Source organism: Culicoides brevitarsis, chromosome 2 (assembly GCF_036172545.1).
Source record: "Culicoides brevitarsis isolate CSIRO-B50_1 chromosome 2, AGI_CSIRO_Cbre_v1, whole genome shotgun sequence".
Taxonomy (NCBI): Eukaryota; Metazoa; Arthropoda; class Insecta; order Diptera; family Ceratopogonidae; genus Culicoides; species Culicoides brevitarsis.
Genome location: NC_087086.1, coordinates 31754319 through 31772458, shown reverse-complemented (window position 1 = coordinate 31772458; position 18140 = coordinate 31754319). Strand labels below are relative to the sequence as shown.

General features: G+C 29.5%; 2 protein-coding genes across 3 annotated transcripts in view; both read right to left on the bottom strand.

Moving 5' to 3' along the window:
* The window catches only part of LOC134832226 (peroxidasin), a 103718-nt gene extending 87782 nt beyond the window's left edge, over nt 1-15936 (bottom strand). Inside the window, exons 1-2 of one of the 2 annotated variants that reach the window (XM_063846196.1) lie at nt 15017-15936; nt 6262-6887 (exon numbers count right to left, since the gene is read on the bottom strand). In XM_063846196.1, coding sequence (XP_063702266.1) covers nt 6262-6446 — 185 coding nt within the window. In that variant the 5' untranslated portion in view covers nt 6447-6887; nt 15017-15936. The remainder of the gene's footprint in view (nt 1-6261; nt 6888-15016) is intronic. The other variant, XM_063846197.1, reaches the window with a different exon arrangement.
* LOC134828962 (CLIP domain-containing serine protease B4-like) lies at nt 14446-17971 on the bottom strand. The gene is made up of 4 exons (XM_063841953.1): nt 17874-17971; nt 17373-17810; nt 15977-16641; nt 14446-14529 (listed from the first exon to the last, which is right to left on the bottom strand). The coding sequence occupies exons 1-4, from the start codon at nt 17935-17937 to the stop codon at nt 14446-14448; spliced, it is 1251 nt and encodes a 416-aa protein (XP_063698023.1). The 5' UTR covers nt 17938-17971.
* Nucleotides 17972-18140: the final 169 nt, after the last annotated feature.

Sequence of the window (18140 nt, the reverse complement as noted above, 5' to 3'; positions counted from 1 at the left end):
AGTAATGAAGATAGCAAAGAAGGCAAATAGCAAGTTAGTCGTCGAGACGTGGATTTTTTACTGTGTAGTAAGAAGGAAGAAAGTAATGAAGATAGCAAGGAAGGCAAATAGCAAGTTAGTCGTCAAGAGTGAAGTCGTGAAATAAATATTATGAAGTCCAAATCACGTGGTTTTATTTTATGAAGTTAAATATAAAACAGACTCAAAATCAAAACAAATAAAAAAAATAAATAAATTGTCTGAAAAGTTAAAAAATATAAACTTTTCAAGCCTTTGTATGAAAATTAATTAATTTTTGTTCAATATTTTTTTTATTTGATATAGAATTACTTTTATTTTTTTTTTCAATTTTTATCAAATATGAGCTCAACAAAGATCAAAAAATAATTTTAAAATTTTTTTATAAATTTATAATTTTTTTTTGTAAATTTTAAAAATTAATTTTTAATCTCTAATAAGCTCTGTTAAGCTCAAATTTGATAAAAATTGAAAAAAAAATAAAAAAAACCTTTTAAAATAATTCTTTAAAATTAATTTCTTACAAATAAAAAAAATACCCAAATAATCGCCTCTTGACCCAATTTTAATAAAATTTTCCATCAACGTGTCATCGACCAAAGATCAACTTTTTCACAACTCACTAATCCCTCTGTTTGTTTGTTTGTTTGTGTCATAAAATCTCTTGTTTATTAGTCATCTAAGCCAAGCACTTAAATTAATCGTCAAAGACACTTGCTTTTGAACGACTGCCAATCTTCTCACCTTTCGACCTTCTCCTCGACAAACAAACACAAAATTTCTTGCTAATCCAGATAATTTCGTCGCATCCTCGACTGTAAATCCACAGCATTGCTAAACCACTCAGAAAATCCACATCTCTTCATCTAAAACGCACACAATACCCTGAGAAGTACTGCAGCCAGCGAGAGATGTGCTGTAAACCAAACCAGAGTGCGATAAATATAACACCATGGTGACACATAATTTGTTTTTTTCTCTTTTTTTTCTGTTGTTTTATTTGTCAGCAACGACGACGACGTTCCGCCTGCTGTGAGTGCCTCATCCCTCGAGTCTCTCGAAAAAGCGGCGGCGTCCACAAAGAATAAACAAGTAATTAAGTAATATTTTTCGTAGTTTTTCGGTGAATGAACAGGCGGGTAGTCAGGGGGAGATGGGAGACCGAGACGAGGCACGTGTTTGTTTCGGTTCGGTTTGAATTGAGTTAAGAGCCTGTTTAATGTCTAGAAATTAATCAAGTAATTCAATACGGTTCATGTGGGATATTTTCATCTCCGGTGCGTATGTTTGCTTTTTTCTCTCTCGTCTACCAGCAGCCGAAACAAATAAAATGAAATTTGATATTAATTGAATTAATATTTCACTCTCCTCTCTCCTATTTTATTTTATTTTGCCGACATGTGGAACACGAAACGAAATTTTTGCTTTTGTTTTCAGAGACGACGAAACATCAAAAAATTTTCTAAATCCATCACAATTAGTCATCAGCTTTTGACGAAGCCCACCCCATTCGAGAGCTGTCCTCAAGCAAAAAACAGCAAAAAAATTTACTGCAAATAAGTTTTTCGTGCGCGCCGCGCGTCTGAAATAATAAAATGTTAAAATGCCTACCTGAGCGACATAAACGGATTCTATGCCACTTCTATCAAAATCACCATCACAAAATGCATAAAATATAAAACAAACAACGACACACACGACGAGAAAGGACGTCGTCGACGAGGATGACGACGAACGAGAGAAAAAAAGGCACAGACCGAAAGAGGTGAATGAAGTGTGAGAAATGAATGTGTCAGTTTCAAATAATTTTGTGTTGTGTTGCCTGCGTTTGAGTAGAATATATTGTCGTCCATAACAGGAGCAGCAAAAAAAAAGTAGATTGGAGGACGGGAGAGAGAGAGAAGCCACATGAAAAAATTTTATTTACTGAAACTTTTTGATTATTATTACGAACTTGATGACGATAGATGATGGTTTGGCTGGCTGGATTTTTTTTTTACGGTAATTGAAAATGAAAGGTGAGGTGATACCTATGGAGTTTTTGCTTTTTTGTAATGTTGCTAAAAATATCAAATTTTTTATAGGTCTGAGGTTTTTGAGGAAATTTGAGCCTTTTTAGGCAGTTTTTGGCGAAAATGTCATTTTAAGTGATGGAAAACTAAACATTGAGGTAAATTTTGTAACTTTTTTGAAGTTTTTATCCAAAAAAAATTCAAAATTTGCTAAAAATTAAAAAAAAAATTTAAAGACTCAAAATTTTAATTTAAATTTTTTTTTTTTTTTTTTTGTAAAAATTTGATACCAAATTTGAATCCAAAAAATGCAAAATTTGCTAAAAATTTTATAAAAAAAATATAAAGATTTAAAATTTTGATTTAAAAATATTTTTTTTTTTGTAAAAATTTGATTCAAAGTCATCAGATTAAATAAAAATTTAGTGAAGAAAAATATTAAAAATTTTTTTTCAAATCAAATATTTTTTTTTAATTTTAAATTTAGGACTTATCTATTATTTATTTTGACTTATCTAAAAAATTTCTCTTTAAAAACATTTTTTACAAATTGTATTTTTTAAAAATTTTACAAGAATTTTTTTTTTCGTTAAATTAATTAAGTTATTTTTTTTGAATTAATTTTTTCTAGAAAAAAGGTAAATTTTTCTCATGACTTCATAAAATTTGCCAAAACTACAAATTTTGGAAATATTTTTCATTTAAGTTTAAAATTTTCTTGAAAACCAACAATTTGAAGTAAATTTGATCATTTTTTGATAAATTTGACAAAAAATTATTCAAAGGCAAAAAAAAAAATTATGAAAAAATCAAATTCTAGCAGATTTTGATCCAAAAATCCTTGTAAATGCTCAAAAAAATTTTTTTTTCAGATACCTTTATTTTACTTTGTAACACCTTTTTGCATAAAAGTAAAGAAGCAGACGATGGTAGATAATAAAAAATTCCATTAAAACCGGATCGAAGTTTTTTACGAACATGACCATTAAACGAGGCGAGGAAACGACTCATGACGGGCGTTAACTTTCTTTATCGCCCCCTTTCCCGTCGTCTCGCTGCAAAAAGGAGCAAAATCAAGATGAGTTGCTAAATAATTTGAATTTCATGCTCTGATGTGACGCGTAATCGATGTCTGGTCTAGTCCCGTCTCTCTTTCTAAACAACAACAAAAAAATGTGAAAACGAACAAAGAAACAATTTTTCTCTAATTTTTTTCATCCATTCGTCGTTTCGCTTCAGCGGCAGCAAAAACTTTCATTAGACGACAGAAACACGGCAGCGGACAAAATTTTATGTCGTTGCATTCATCCCGACGCGTTGTTAGAACAGCAGAGAGAGAGCATAACAAACGACATGTCATTTGTTCGAAAAATGCATTTCGAGAAGAAAACTTTAGAGATGCTCATGGGAAACGAGTCACTTTGTTCCGTCGCGTCATCGTCGACGAGATGAGTAATTTTGCTTACTCTCTACGAACCACACGCGGATTTTTATTTAAAAATGGAAAAAAAAAATTTCTAACGAATCACGATTGTCTTCATGCATCTGAAAAATTGCACGAATGACATAAACTGAAGCAAAAGCAAGCACAACATTGTTTTAGTCGTATTTTTTTGTTGTTTTTACGTGAAAGCGAGCGAACATAGACAAAAAGAGCGACACACACGAAAAAAAGGTTCATTGGAGTGTATGAAAAAATTGAAATTTAACAAATGTTTGGAAGCGTATAATAATAATAAATGATGTTGCAGGCAACGTGCGGTTGCTAGTCACTAACTGATATGATGCCATAAGCCACTGTTGATACTATTTTTTTTTTTGCGATTTTTATTAGTTTTTCGGATTTTGATGCAATGTAAATCACAATGATTTAAACAACGCAAAAAAAAGTAACTCACAAGTCGTCTCCATCGAGTTTTTCAAAAAACAAGACGAACAATTCCCGAGAGCCATGAAACAAGTGTAGTTAAAGTTTATTGTTCGACTTGTAAGTACAACAACAATTATTTCTGTTTATACTAATAATAATAGAGAAAGACACACAGAGAGATAGTTTAGTAACTTGCCTTAAGATAATCTTATAGGGCACATCGATTTTCTATGGAATTTCAATCAAAATCTCAAATTTTGGGTTTATTTTAACTATTTTAAATAGAAAAAAGTTTCAAATTGTCTAAAATAAGATAATTAAGGAAGAAAAGGTTAAAAAAGTTAAAAAATTGAAAAAAATCAAAGAAATTTATCATTTTGAATTTTTTTGATAATTTTTTTTTTCATTTTTGTAAATTTTTGATCAAAATAGTAAAAATTTAGCTTAATGATCACAAATATTTATAAAACCATCATTTTTTTCGAATTTTCTTTGAAAAATGTATGAATTTCTGAAGGTGTTAGTCCTTGGATGTGTTGTGTTAATATTTTCTTACTCTTTGGAAGGAAATTTTTTAAAGAAGGAATTTCATTAAAAAATCTCCTCAAATTCCAAAAACCGACAAAACCAGTGCAGCTATTGAACAACAAACTAACAAAAGCAACCAAACAAGCATCAGATTACATTTTTACCGAAAGTTTTTCGTATCAGAAGTTCTCTTTTTTTTACTCATTCTTAAACTCATCAAACAACATGAATACTTTTCAATCTTTAACTTCTTCTCGAAGGATCGACTTTCAAATAAAATGTGAAAAAACATTGCTTTAGGATGTTACAATTATTGAAAATGTTTCCAGACTCAAAACTAATATTTATTTTTAATTTCAGGGGAAGCAAAAAATTTGGGAAATGTATGGATATTTATTCAAATTGTTACAATTAACACTCAAATTGTCTGAATAAAAAATATCTGAACTGCGATTTGAAACCCATCAAATTAGTCAAAGTTAGAAATGGTGAAGGAAACGGAAGAATCGATTAAGTTTGTACAATGAGTTCCAGCTATAAGAAGACGAAGTTCTTAAAAATGAATGTCTAAAAAATTTATCATTCTTTCAGCTTGGTATTCGACAAGACCGTTTTGTGCCGAAAACCTTAGTTTTACGCATATGCTGCTGCAAACGAAATGCGGGACGCAGCAGATGATTTATTTATTAAAGTTCCTGTAAAACTCGCAAAATTCGTCCCAAACTCCATATGCAAATAATGGCTCAGTATAAAGAGCAATTGATTAACTAAACTTTACAATTGTAATCCATCCCTCACCTACATTGAAAATGGGACTCATTAAAATAGACGGTTTACTAAATCAAGCCTCGGCAGAGTGTTTAAAAATTCGAAAGTTTAAAAATTAAAATACAAATCCTCGAGCTCCAACAAGCAAAGTTCTTTTTTACTTCCAAATTGTTTTTAAAAATTTATTAGATTTTTGTGACAACAACCCTTGTGAACTTATTCACTTTTTAAACTCTTACGAGAATGACGACCTGGAATATGAGACTAATGCCATTAAAAGTCGTGAAGATCTAAAAAACCTAATGTTAATGTCTTTCAAAATTTTCATCATTTCTCATCTCATTAAGCGTAAACTATAAATCGATTGAATTATATTTTATTTCAAATTCAACGACCAACACAATAAATGTAAAAAATCATAACCATAATAAAACATGAAACACTTTTCAACATTGTCTCCGCCTAAAGTCTTCAAACTATAATACTACCACATTCACTCAATAACACAAAAAAGGCATCCACAGAGACGACTTTGAAAAAGGAGAAGATCGAAAATAAAAGATGAAACCAAAACTAAAAGTAAAAAACTCATGAAAATAAAAAAAAACTATAAAAGTTTGACTTGACGCTTACTTCTTACATTCTTTTTCTTCATAGATTTTTTTGTGTCTATGTCCCATGGCCTCGCAACTTTTCACAATGAATTTTTAAAAAGGACACAGAACAAAGAAAATCCAAAGATGTGGTTTGTTATGACTTAAAAAACGGATTTAAAGTAAAAAAAGTCTAGTTTGTTTTTTCATTATTTGAGTTGTTTGTTAAATTCAAATTATAATTTGACTAGAAATGCAAATTGAAGAGAATTATAACTTTTAGCTTCTAGCAAAAAAGGAACGTCAAAAAAATTTGAGAAGAAAATATTAAATTACGAAGCACCTGAAGCTCACAAACTGAATTCTTTTGTAATTCTTCCTGCAGGATTGTTTTTCTCAGAATTAATTTCAGCAAAAATGTTTGTCTAACAACCATCAAATATTCATAAAGAGAAAAAAGAAAAATACTTACATGATATTCGTGTCCTGTGGAACGACAGGTATTTTATCCATTTGTTGACGCAAGCAACGCACAGTCCGCTGCTGGCACGAGCATTTCTCGGGACATCCGATCGCTCGCACATCCTCCGCACAAAAACTCAAGAGAAAGAAACTTAAAACTAATAACACTGATGTCATTGGCAGATATTTTGGCATTTTGTGTGCCGATATTTTTTTCACGATTTATTTTGAAACTTTTTGTGCCTTTAACTCCGACAGAAGCGGAGAAGAGTAACTCACACACGACGTTCGAAATACGTGCAAAATATAATTCACTATACACACTCTCTGACTTTATTTATCTCTCTTATTGACTGGTAATATACTTTTTTATTTTGCTTTTTCTCTTTTTCCCTTTTTTTTTGCCTACTACTTTTTCTATTATGAAATTTTTTTTCTGACGATGACAAAATTCTACAAAGCAAAATATTTATTTTTTTTTCTTCTTCAATGAGAAATCTGCCAAGTACACAAGGTAATTTTATTTTTTCATTGAAGTATCACTGAAAAATATTTTTTCTGCTGCCTGCGTGAATTTTGCAGTCCGTTTGAGTATTTATGTCGAGTTGAGTCTATTATCAGTGCTGCACAGAGAATCTGAAAAGAAAAATAAATAAACGAACTAGATGATTATTTTTTGAAGGTTTTTCTCGGAAAAAGTGGGTTATGAAACATTTTTTGTCTCGTTGAGTGGATTTTTGTGTGATTTTTATGAGAAATCGATAGGTTGTTGGCATTTTATGAAAAAAATTTTCATACATTTGAAAAAGTTTTCAAATATTAAATTTTAGCCAAGAATAAAAATGTTTCATTTTTCTGTTTTTTTAAATTTTTTTATAAATATTCAATAAAATATTTTTTTTTGCAATAAATGGAAGCAAAATTAATTTTAAAAATAAAAATCGCTTTTTGGCTAAATTTAATTTTAAAATAAAATTTCTTTGAAAATAAATATTGAAATTTTAAAATAAAAAAATATTTTTAAAAATTAATTTAAAAAATATTTTTAAAAATTAATTTAAAAAATATTTTTAAAAATTAATTTAAAAATATTTTTCAACGAATTTAAATTTTTTTACAAAAAAAAGTCACTCCTCCATCCCTATTTTTTTTTTCTAACTCTCATTAGTAGTCAACACGCCAAAACTTCTCATAATGGGGTCCTAATTTCCCAATTTTCCGCTTTGATTTTAATTTTTGCTCCCTTCCATCACTTTTTTCCAATATTGCTTCTTCAAGCTAGATACAGTAATGAAGAAACGAGCCACTTGAAGAAAAAAAAAAAACAGAAAATCAATTTTACTTCATCATCATCACTTATTCTTCGTCGCTTTAAAATTTAAAAGGAATTTCTTCAGCAAATATTAAACATCCACTTTTTCGTCCTTGCTCGTCGTAGTTTTTTTTTAATTTAATATTTGAAGTGTTTTCGACTGTTTGTTTTTTTTCTTGCTTTGCTCTCGAAAATTTCGTAGTATATGCAAATACTGATAATAAAAGTAAATGTTCGCTAAAAGTGATAAATTGATTCATTTTATCACCCCCTCGCCGCTCTTCGCATTTTCTCGTTTGTCCTTCGTCGTCCAAAAAAATGTTTACTTATTACGTTTCTCGAGATGAAATTTATTCGTTTTGTGCGTTCTGCTGGAAAATTTGTCGGATTTTGTGACAATTCGATTGTTCTCTGGGTGACCATTGACAAAAATATCTCCTCTCAAGCATGGAAGGTCATGCTAGTAGTTTTTGATGAAAATTTGATCAAATTTCATCGGATTGAAGACGGAATGACATTTCAAACCCATATCAAACGTGGAGAAAACCCGATTTCTCTACGTGTGGATAAAATTTCAATTGTTGCCTTTTATTTATGCATTAATGTCCTCCCCCATCTACACTTTCGATGTATTTCGGCAAACAGACAAAAGAGAGATTCTGATGTCCATAAATATTTACAAAAACAGACACCTCACCTCACCTGGCATGCTATTACTACGAACTCGACGAAATGTGTACAATTTGGTCTTTCAACACATTCATGGTGCGTTGCCGCATTGTATTGTAGCATTAAACCCCTTTTTTCCCATTTTACGTGATGTTTACGTTAATAAATATGGACATAATTATTATATTATGTTATGGCTTTCAGCGAACCCTCTCCAATATCCGTCGCGTGTTCGTGTGTGTTGGCATGTTGACAATGCGGATGATGACGATAAAAAAAACAAGATACATAAAAGAATCGGCGTGAAATGAGCAACTGAACCGCATTTTTGTTACGCTTTGTCAACATTTTTTGCATTAAAAAAATTAACAAATAATCGATTTGTTGAAAAATGTAAAATTTGCTGAATAGAGTGCTGAATAAAAATTTTCTGAAGAGACTTTTGAATAAAATTTGCTGAATTGACTTGAATAAAAATTTGCTGAAGAGACTTTTGAATAAAAATTTGCTGAAGAGACTTTTGAATAAAAATTTGCTGAAGAGACTTTTGAATAAAAATTTGCTGAAGAGACTTCTGAATAAAAATTTGCTGAAGAGACTTCTGAATAAAATTTGCTGAAGAGACTTTTGAATAAAAATTTGCTGAAGAGACTTCTGAATAAAAATTTTCTGAAGAAAATTCTAAATAAAAATTTGCTGAATAACCTGCTGAATAAAAATTTGCTGAAGAGACTTTTGAATAAAAATTTGCTAAAGAGACTTCTGAATAAAAATTTGCTGAAGAGACTGCTGAATAAAAATTTGCTGAAGAGACTTCTGAATAAAAATTTGCTGAATAGACTGCTGAATAAAAATTTGCTGAATAGACTTCTGAATAAAAATTTGCTGAAGAGACTTTTGAATAAAAATTTGCTGAATAGACTTCTGAATAAAAATTTGCTGAAGAGACTTCTGAATAAAAATTTGCTGAAGAGACTTTTGAATAAAAATTTGCTGAAGAGACTTTTGAATAAACATTTGCTGAAGAGACTTTTGAATAAAAATTTTTTTGCCTAAAAAGTTCTTGAAGAGACTGAAAAAAATTTTAAATAAAAATTTTTTTTATAAAAAGCTTAAAAATTTGCAAAAAGAAAATTTCAATTTAATATTTTTTTGAACCTCAAGAACCTCTTAGAGTAAAAATTATCAATTTCATAATTTTACATTTAATTTTTCAAGTTACATCTAAAAAGTACGGACAAAAACAAGTCGAACAACTAATTTTCCCTAAAAGTCTTCAAAAAATGAGACAAAAACACTCGCTTTTGTTGTTACAGACCATTATTTAAACAAGCGCCAAGCATGAGAGAATCCGCCCCAAGGCTAAACAATTAAGACCACCCATTTCCGTTGTCCGTGTCAGACGAGCATCAAAGCCGATGCGGATTTTCTCACACTCTAAAAAACTTTTTATTTACATCGGATTAACAAACAACCGAAATTCGCACAAAAAACCAACATGACAAAGCTTGATATTTGTTGCTTTTCTGTCATTGTCGCCGTCGCCTGTGCTTGCCTTTAATTAGTCAATCAACGAATTTCGGTCCGAAACCAATTCTCAGTAATTAAGACGGAGACCCAAAATGAAAATAATCATGTTTGTGTCCCTTTCTCAACAACACTCTCGAATTTTTATGATTTTTATCATCTCAATCCATTCCGTTACCCAGAGAGAAAAAAATAACTCGTAAGACAAAGACAACTAATTTAATTATTCAACTTTTTGTTGTTTTGCTCCGTTCACTCAGAGTTGATTGCCTGACCAAAATAAATATAAACATCGCAAATGTGGTGCACGGCGTGTGTGGCAAGGTTCGGCAGACACAAAGTCGCATTCATAATGATGATGTAATAAAAGTATTAAAAAGGACGAGCAATAAAAAAAAGTGGAAAATAAAAAAAAACTATCGTTGAAGAGAAAGAAAAACAGACCGGGCATGTGTTTCGCATTGTTATTCTAGACGATGGCTAGAGAGAGTTACGGGTTCTGTCGGAAAATTCGGTGTACAACAGAAGGATTAAGGATGTTTGTGCAGGCGAATGGGTTGGTCGGATGGTTCGTTGGTTGATTTACGGCGGATAATAAAAATTGAATACATAAAATGGGGAAAAATTGTTATGGGACGTAAAATATGAAGTGAATGATGATGGAAGAGTTTTTCGTTTGGACACAAAAATATTTTAATCGGGTGTTTAGTGTGCGTGTCTCGTTGGTTGAGTGGCTTTCAATTTTAATATGAAATATGAAAATTTGAGATTTTTATCGATTTTTTGAAAAGGTTTGATTTTTACAAGTTTATTACTTTTTTGTTCAATTCAGCTCAAAATTTTTACTTAAGATTTGAATTTTTTTTTTCACTTCAGCAAAAGCATTTTTTAATATTTAGAAATTTTTTAATTGAGCAAAAAGAGACATTTTGTTAAAAATTTGTCATTTTTGCAGTTCATCAAAAGTTTTTTGTTAAAAATTTGCCATTTTTGCAATTCAGCAAAGGCATTTTATAAAAAATTTGGCATCTTTGCAATTCAGCAAAAGAATTTTGTTAAAAATTTGGCATTTTTGCAATTCAGCAAAAGCATTTTGTTAAAAATTTGAAATCTTTTAATTCAGCAAAAACATTTTGTTAAAAAATTGTAATTTTTGCTATTCAGCAAAGGCATTTTATTAAAAAATTGTTTTTTTTTTATTTCAGCAAAAGCATTTTGTTAAAATTTTGAATTTTTTTAATTCAGCAAAAGCACTTTGTTAAAAATTTTTTTAATTCAGCAAAATTATTTGTTAAAAATTTGTCATTTTTGCAATTCAGCAAAGGCATTTTGTTAAAAATTTGAATTTTTTTAATTCAGCAAAAGCATTTTGTTAAAAATTTGAATTTTTTTAATTCAGCAAAAGCATTTTGTTAAAAATTTGAAATTTTTAAATTCAGCAAAAGCATTTTGTTAAAAATTTTTTAATTCAGCAAAATTATTTGTTAAAAATTTGTCATTGTTGCAATTCAGCAAAGGCATTTTGTTAAAAATTTGTCATTTTTTAATTCAGCAAAGGCATTTTGTTAAAAATTTGTCATTTTTTAATTCAGCAAAAGCACTTTGTTAAAAATTTTTTAATTCAGCAAAATTATTTGTTAAAAATTTGTCATTTTTGCAATTCAGCAAAAGCATTTTGTTAAAAATTTGAATTTTTTTAATTCAGTAAAGGTATTTTGTTAAAAATTTGAACTTTTTTAATTCAGCAAAAGCAATTTGTTAAAAATTTGACATTTTTGCAATTCAGCAAAGGAATTTGGTTAAAAATTTGTCATTTTTGCAATTCAGCAAAAGCATTTTGTTAAAAATTTGACAAAAAATTTAATTCAGCATAAAAATTTTCTACTCAAGTATTTAGTTTTAATCAGAAAAAATCTTCAAAAATACCTAATTATGCCATTTTTCAACAATTCTTCACTTCTCATTAAATTCCAGCTTCACATTCATCGAAAAAAAACTCCACAGGAAACTCCAACAACTTCAAAGAAAAAGTTCATCGGAAATTGCTTGAAGAGCACCTCTCACGCTGCTGTAACAATGGAAACCCCAAGACAAACAAACAAACATATCTTCTCGCGTTTCACGATATTTTTTATCATCTTCTTCTTGTTCAAGATACACAACCAGACAAACAACCTTCAAGGGAAATCATCCTCGATACAGAAAAATCGCAGCGCGCGCGAAAAGAATGAGAATACAAAGTCATTTCATATTCTTCGCAAGACGAACGACGTTTCTTTGTCTTCTTTGTTGCCCTTTTTTCGCCGTCGTGCGTCGCAGCCATAAAAACAAACTTGAACCCTCTGCGAATGAACAAGTAGTGTATCTATTTTCGCTTCTTTGCCTTGAAACAAATAAAAATTCTGCGAATAATTAGCTGGAAACGCCACACTCAATGTTTGTTTTGCTTTGTACGTCGTTTTTTCGAGATGATGACGATGATGATGTGCTCGAAGGCAAAAAAAAAAAAAGATCGTGAATAAAATATTGAAATGGATTGGATTTGGGATCGATATATGAGGAGAGTTCGTTAAAGTACATGAAAAAGTTTTTTTTATATTTTTTTCCGAACAATGGATAAAAAAGGGTAGCAATTGTTGTTGGTTGGTATCAAAGCAAAAACCAAAAGGGAGAGAAAGGAGAGTTGAAAAAATAAAAGCAAAGTTATCAATAATCTCATTAATTTTACATTCACTTTTACATTTATTAGCCTTCCAGGCAATCTAATCAAAATCAGTGAACTCGTAAGCGATTTTCTCCGGTGCCAAGCCCACGCAAGGGAGAAAATTCACCGAGAACCGTCGATAACTTTTGCGATAAATTTCACGTAAAATATAATTTATTTTCTCGCAGCAAAGCGAAATGTTATTAATAAGATGGGATTAACAATCCTTATCAAGTAACTTAACGCTTGTTTTTCTACGAGCAATAGAACAAAAGCTAAAAGGGAACGAAAGAGGGCAATTAAATTAAGAATGAAGGCAAGATTAGACGCGAATCTTTAGAATTAATGGCATTTGGGAGATGTGATAATTAACAAGGAATTTATTTATTTGTTCACCCGACACGAAATACGACCGAAACAATCTTCTTTTTTAATTGGATTAATTTTGAATCGTTTTTTTTTTTGTATTTTTTTTTATCGAAACATGTGAAGTTATTACCGGAAGTTGTTTTGTTGTGACAAAAAAAACTAGGTCTTACACGAAAAGGATCTCGAGTGAGTTTCCATCCTTCTTTACCCTATTTTATTATTAATGTTGTCTAAATTTACTCAACAAAAAGCTCACATACGAAAAATAAAAGTAGAGCATGACATGTCGGTGAACGAATTTTTTTTTTCTTGGAGAATTGACATGAAAGGGAAAATATAGATGAAAGCGCAATTTTGAGTTGTCAAAGAAAATGTTTTTTACAGAGCTTTGGATTGAAAATTGAATATAGAATGGGAGTAAAAATAGCATTTTAATGCAAAAAATAGATTTTGTCCACAGAGGAAAAATTTATTTGAAAAACTAATTTTTCAATAACTTTAAGTTCAGCTATTAAAATAATTCAAGTTGTACTTGAAAGCCAAGGGTTCAAGCTTTTCAACAAAAAAATATTTTTGAATTTTGGTCTTTGAAATTTAAGAGAAATTTCAAAACGCGCAAAAAATCGAAAAAATTTTGGCCCGGGAAAGGGATAGACTTTGAAAAAAAAAAAATTATGTTCAGAGAAATTTTTGGATACCTAATAAAAATTTATAAAAATAAAATTTAAAAAAAAAAAATAATTTTTAAGTTTTTTTTTATAAAAATCATTAAGAAAAAATCAAAAAAATCAATAAATATGTAAATTATTTAATAAATTAAATCATTTAGATTTTAATTTTAAAAATTAATTCAAATAATTGAAAAAAAATAAATTATAATTTTTTTTAATAATTTTTTCATATATACTTATTTAATATAAAATTAAATTTTTATCTAAATATCTAAATTTAAAAATTTAAATTGTTTAAATTATTAAATTTAAATGAAATAATATTAAAAAAAATTAAATTAAATTATTTTAAGTCATTTTTTTAATTTTTATGATTTTTTTTATTTAAATTAATATTTATTGTATTTTTACTTCAAAAAATTAATTTTGATAATAATTTTTAAAATATTAATAAATTATTTTAATTAAATTAAATTTTAATTAAGTTTAGGAAATTAATTAAATTTTTAATCCAAAATTTTTTGAGTCAAGAAATAATTTTAAAAAATTCCTAATAGACTCCAAAATCTCTCTAAAACGATTTCTTTAAAATTTCCTTATTTACTTTTTTCCAAGAATAGAGAAAAACTTCGTGACACAATAACAAAACAGCAAAAGAGAGCGAAAAAATGTCATTTTTCCACTACCCTGGAGAATCAACACTGAACTTCACGACACACTTTATTTTATTATTTCTCGTGAATAATTTATTTTGAGCAATTTACGACAAGAGAGCAAAAGCACGTTATTCATCCATCCATCGTTACTAACAAAGTACTGTCCAAATCATCTCGTAAATGTGCGAAAATTCCATTCTTATCACAAAAACATACAAAATTAGCAAATCCATTAAATTTTTCTATTAAAAAAAAAATTATAACAAAATTCTCTCGGTCATGCCTTTTAATTTATTTCATTAATGTCTGTAAATTTATCAAAAAATGCGTTTGCGTGGGCTGGCACGACAAACGAGCGATGATAAGAAACCTCACACAATAATTTTTGTATTTTTAACATTTTTTTGGAATTGATAAATTTTTTAAAAATGGCATGAAATTTACTTTCAATTAATTAAAAAAAAATTCAAGGACAATTGATTTAATTTTTTATTTTATAAAAAAAAATATTTGTTTTTCCGTAATTAATTTATTTTTTATTTTTAGTTTTTTCTATTGAAAAATAATTTTTTTACCGTTAAATATTTTTTTTTTATTTCTGATTTTTTTTCTATTGAAAAATATTTTTTTTACCGTTAATGAAATTATTTTATGTTTCAAATATTTTTATTATTTTTTTTTATAAATATTTAATAATAAAATTTATTTTTCAATAGAAAAAAACATTTGAAGCAAAAAATTAATTTAATAAGGTTAAAAAAATTTTTTTTCACATTTTTTTCTATTGAAAAATAAATTTTATTAAATATTAAAAAAAAAATAATAAATAAAAAAAATCAGCCACGAGCGATTTTTACCTTTTTTCTGTTAAAAATAAATCCTTGTTGATTTTTTTTAACAACAAATTGTTTTTTTTTTATTAAAAAAAAATTTTCACTGAATTTTATTGAATTTTTATGTCAGGAGATTTCGGCGAATTTGTTCACAATCGCATTATTTACCATTAAAAACTTTTAATACGCCGAGCGGCAGCACCAGCATGGGCTCCTTTTATTATTTTTATTAATACGTTCGGTTGTTGTTGTTGTATTTTTCATATATATAAAATACACATACACAGAAAATCCTCTCAAGGGACTGTTATCCTTTTTCACTTGTTCCTTTACTTAACTTCTCGTTACTTTTTTTGTTGTTGTTGTTATTTCAGACTCGTCTAGCTAGAGAGAAATTTCTCTGGCTTATGATATATTTTATTATTATTCCACTTATTACACGACGGAAAATACACTTTTAATAAAAATAATAACACCAGGACCTCGTCTCACGTACACACGACGTCGACGACCCGTTACGACACACACAAAAGCGCTCCGTGTGTGTGTGTGTGTGTGTATGAAAAATACGCAAAAATTCACAAGAAATTTCCTTGGGCACCGTGTTCTCGCGTGTTAACGTTCTAACAGCCGGCTCACGAATGTCTTGCGAAAATCTGTGTTGCGCATTCAGTGCCTCCATTCACTTCATTCATCCCTTCTGTACACGAAAAATGAACAAATTTGAGAATAAAATGCGCATAGCAACGAACATCTGATACTTTTGTCGTTATATGGAGGCATGTTTCTCGTGCGCAGCATCAATGAATTTGTTTTTCTTCTATTTTGGAGCGATTTTCGTTCTCTCCGACAAATTTCGTCAAGGGAATTCATTCCGCTCTCTCGTTTTATATTTAGAAATCTACTACTACAATTTTTTCGGAGTGAAGTAAAATACCGTTACGACTTGATATTATCCCGAATCCAGTCCACGTAACTTCCAACATTCGTAAAAACTCCTGGCCAACGTTTTTTGCCGCAATGATTGACGCCAAAACTGATAATTCCTGCTAAATAATTGAAATTTCCGCCTTTTCCGTCGTTAAAAGTGCCAATTAAGGGTCCTCCGGAGTCTCCAATGCAACTTCCTTCGCCTTCCAAGCCTCCAGCGCATAATTGACTCTCACTCAGGGTTATGGGTTTTCGCATTTTTCCGAATTTTTGATTGCAAACATCCAAATTAACGCCTGGAAGTTCGACTTTTTTCTTAATTTGACTCTCGGTATAATTTTGAGTGAGTCCCCAACCAACAGCGACATAACGTAGCAAGTGATGATCATGTCGTTGACGTAATTCAGCCGTCGATGGAAGACAAATTGGTCGAATGTATGAGGAAAATGCAATTTTTGAGGATAAACGGAGTAAGGCAATGTCGTGGAGACGATTGCGGTTCGATTTGTTGTAAGAAGAGTGAATTGTGATTTCCTCGATGTCGATGTCAATTGAAGCGGGAGCACAATGAATGCCTTGGCAGTCGGGATTTGTGTCGAGATTCCATTCGCCGAGACGAACAAACATCCGGTTGACGGGATGAATGCAATGAGCAGCTGTTAGAACGTAGCGATTGTTGATTAAAGAGCCGCCACAGCCGAAAATTGTTGAGTTGTCATCTGGAAATGGAAGAAAAATGTGAGTTTTGAATTAATTTTTTTGATTAAAATGCGAATTTATGAGAAAATTTGATAAAATTTTATAATTTTTTTTCCCGTTTTAAACGAAAAATTCAAAAAATGGTCAAAAATTGACTTTTTGAGGTAAAAGGTTTAAAAAAAACTGAAAATTTAACTTCTGGCTCTAAAAATTTAAAAAAAAATTAAAAAATATTATGAAAAGCGATGAAAAAATTTTAGAAAACTTACAATTTTTTTTTATAAATTACTAAAAAATTTTAAAAAAATCATTCTATAAATTAAAAGATAATTTTAATTTTAAAGATCACTTTTAAAAATCAATTATTTAGCTGAAATTAATTTTTGAGAGAATTGACTCATTTTTAACTATTTTTTTTTATGGTTTCATAATTTTCTATTTCTTTATGAAAAAAAAACAAAAATTTTAATCATTTTCTTCAAATTTGACTCTATAAACCAAAAAATATTTTTCTGAAATTCATTTTCTTAAATAAATTTTTTTTTTCTCAAAAATTGATTAAAATTTAAAATTATGCAAAAAGTCTTATTAAAAATTTTTGTAAAATTTTAAAAAAATTATCTTTAGAGAATTCAAAAGAAAAATTGCTAAAAAGACAACAAAAATCTTTTAAACTGAAAATTTTTGAAAATTTTAACTTTGAAAACTGTAAAATTTTCTCATAAAATCGCAATAAAATCAACTTTCTTACCCATCACATAGCCAATTACAGCAGTCCATGGATGCTCATCCAACGCAGTTTCACTCCCCCCGAAAATCTTATCCGGAAATTGCAATCCGCATTCAAAATTTTCCGGATCGGGCAACAACTTCACATCCCTCCTCAACCTCGTTTGGTTCGGAACTGGCGTCACAATCACATACGGACTGTCATTATTCACAGTTGAAGTCCTACTTGTTGTTGTCGTTGTTCGTCTTCTTGTCGTCCTTGGAGTCGTTGAAGCCCTTGGTCCCGTTTCCTCACAACAAACGAATTTTAATCCGCCTCTTTCAGGCGCACAATAACTCCCATCAAGCACCAACAAATCCGAATAAGTTCGATTTGGCTTCGAGTCGAGATGAAGTAACACGTGACACGCCGTTATCGGAACACATCGTCCGGCTTTTCCATAGTAATCAGTGCAGGATTCTAAAAAAAGTGAGAATTTACTTCAAAAAATGTAAATAAAATGAGTTGTTTACTACAACTTACGACTCTGAGTGGCAATGACATTCCATTGAATCGCTGTAATTATCAGCAGTAGCTTTAAAAACATGATTTTCACGTTTTAATTGATCGGTAGTTCAAGCAAGACTGAGTCGATGAGATTATTTTGCAAAGTTATTTATATTATGAAATTGTAATTTGACCCATTGCGATAACTTTTGCGAGTGTGACGGCGTCAAAACATGGGTTTTCCCATTTAAAATTTAATTTAGATCGCTAACATTTTATTTTTAATTTTTTTTTTGCTTGAAA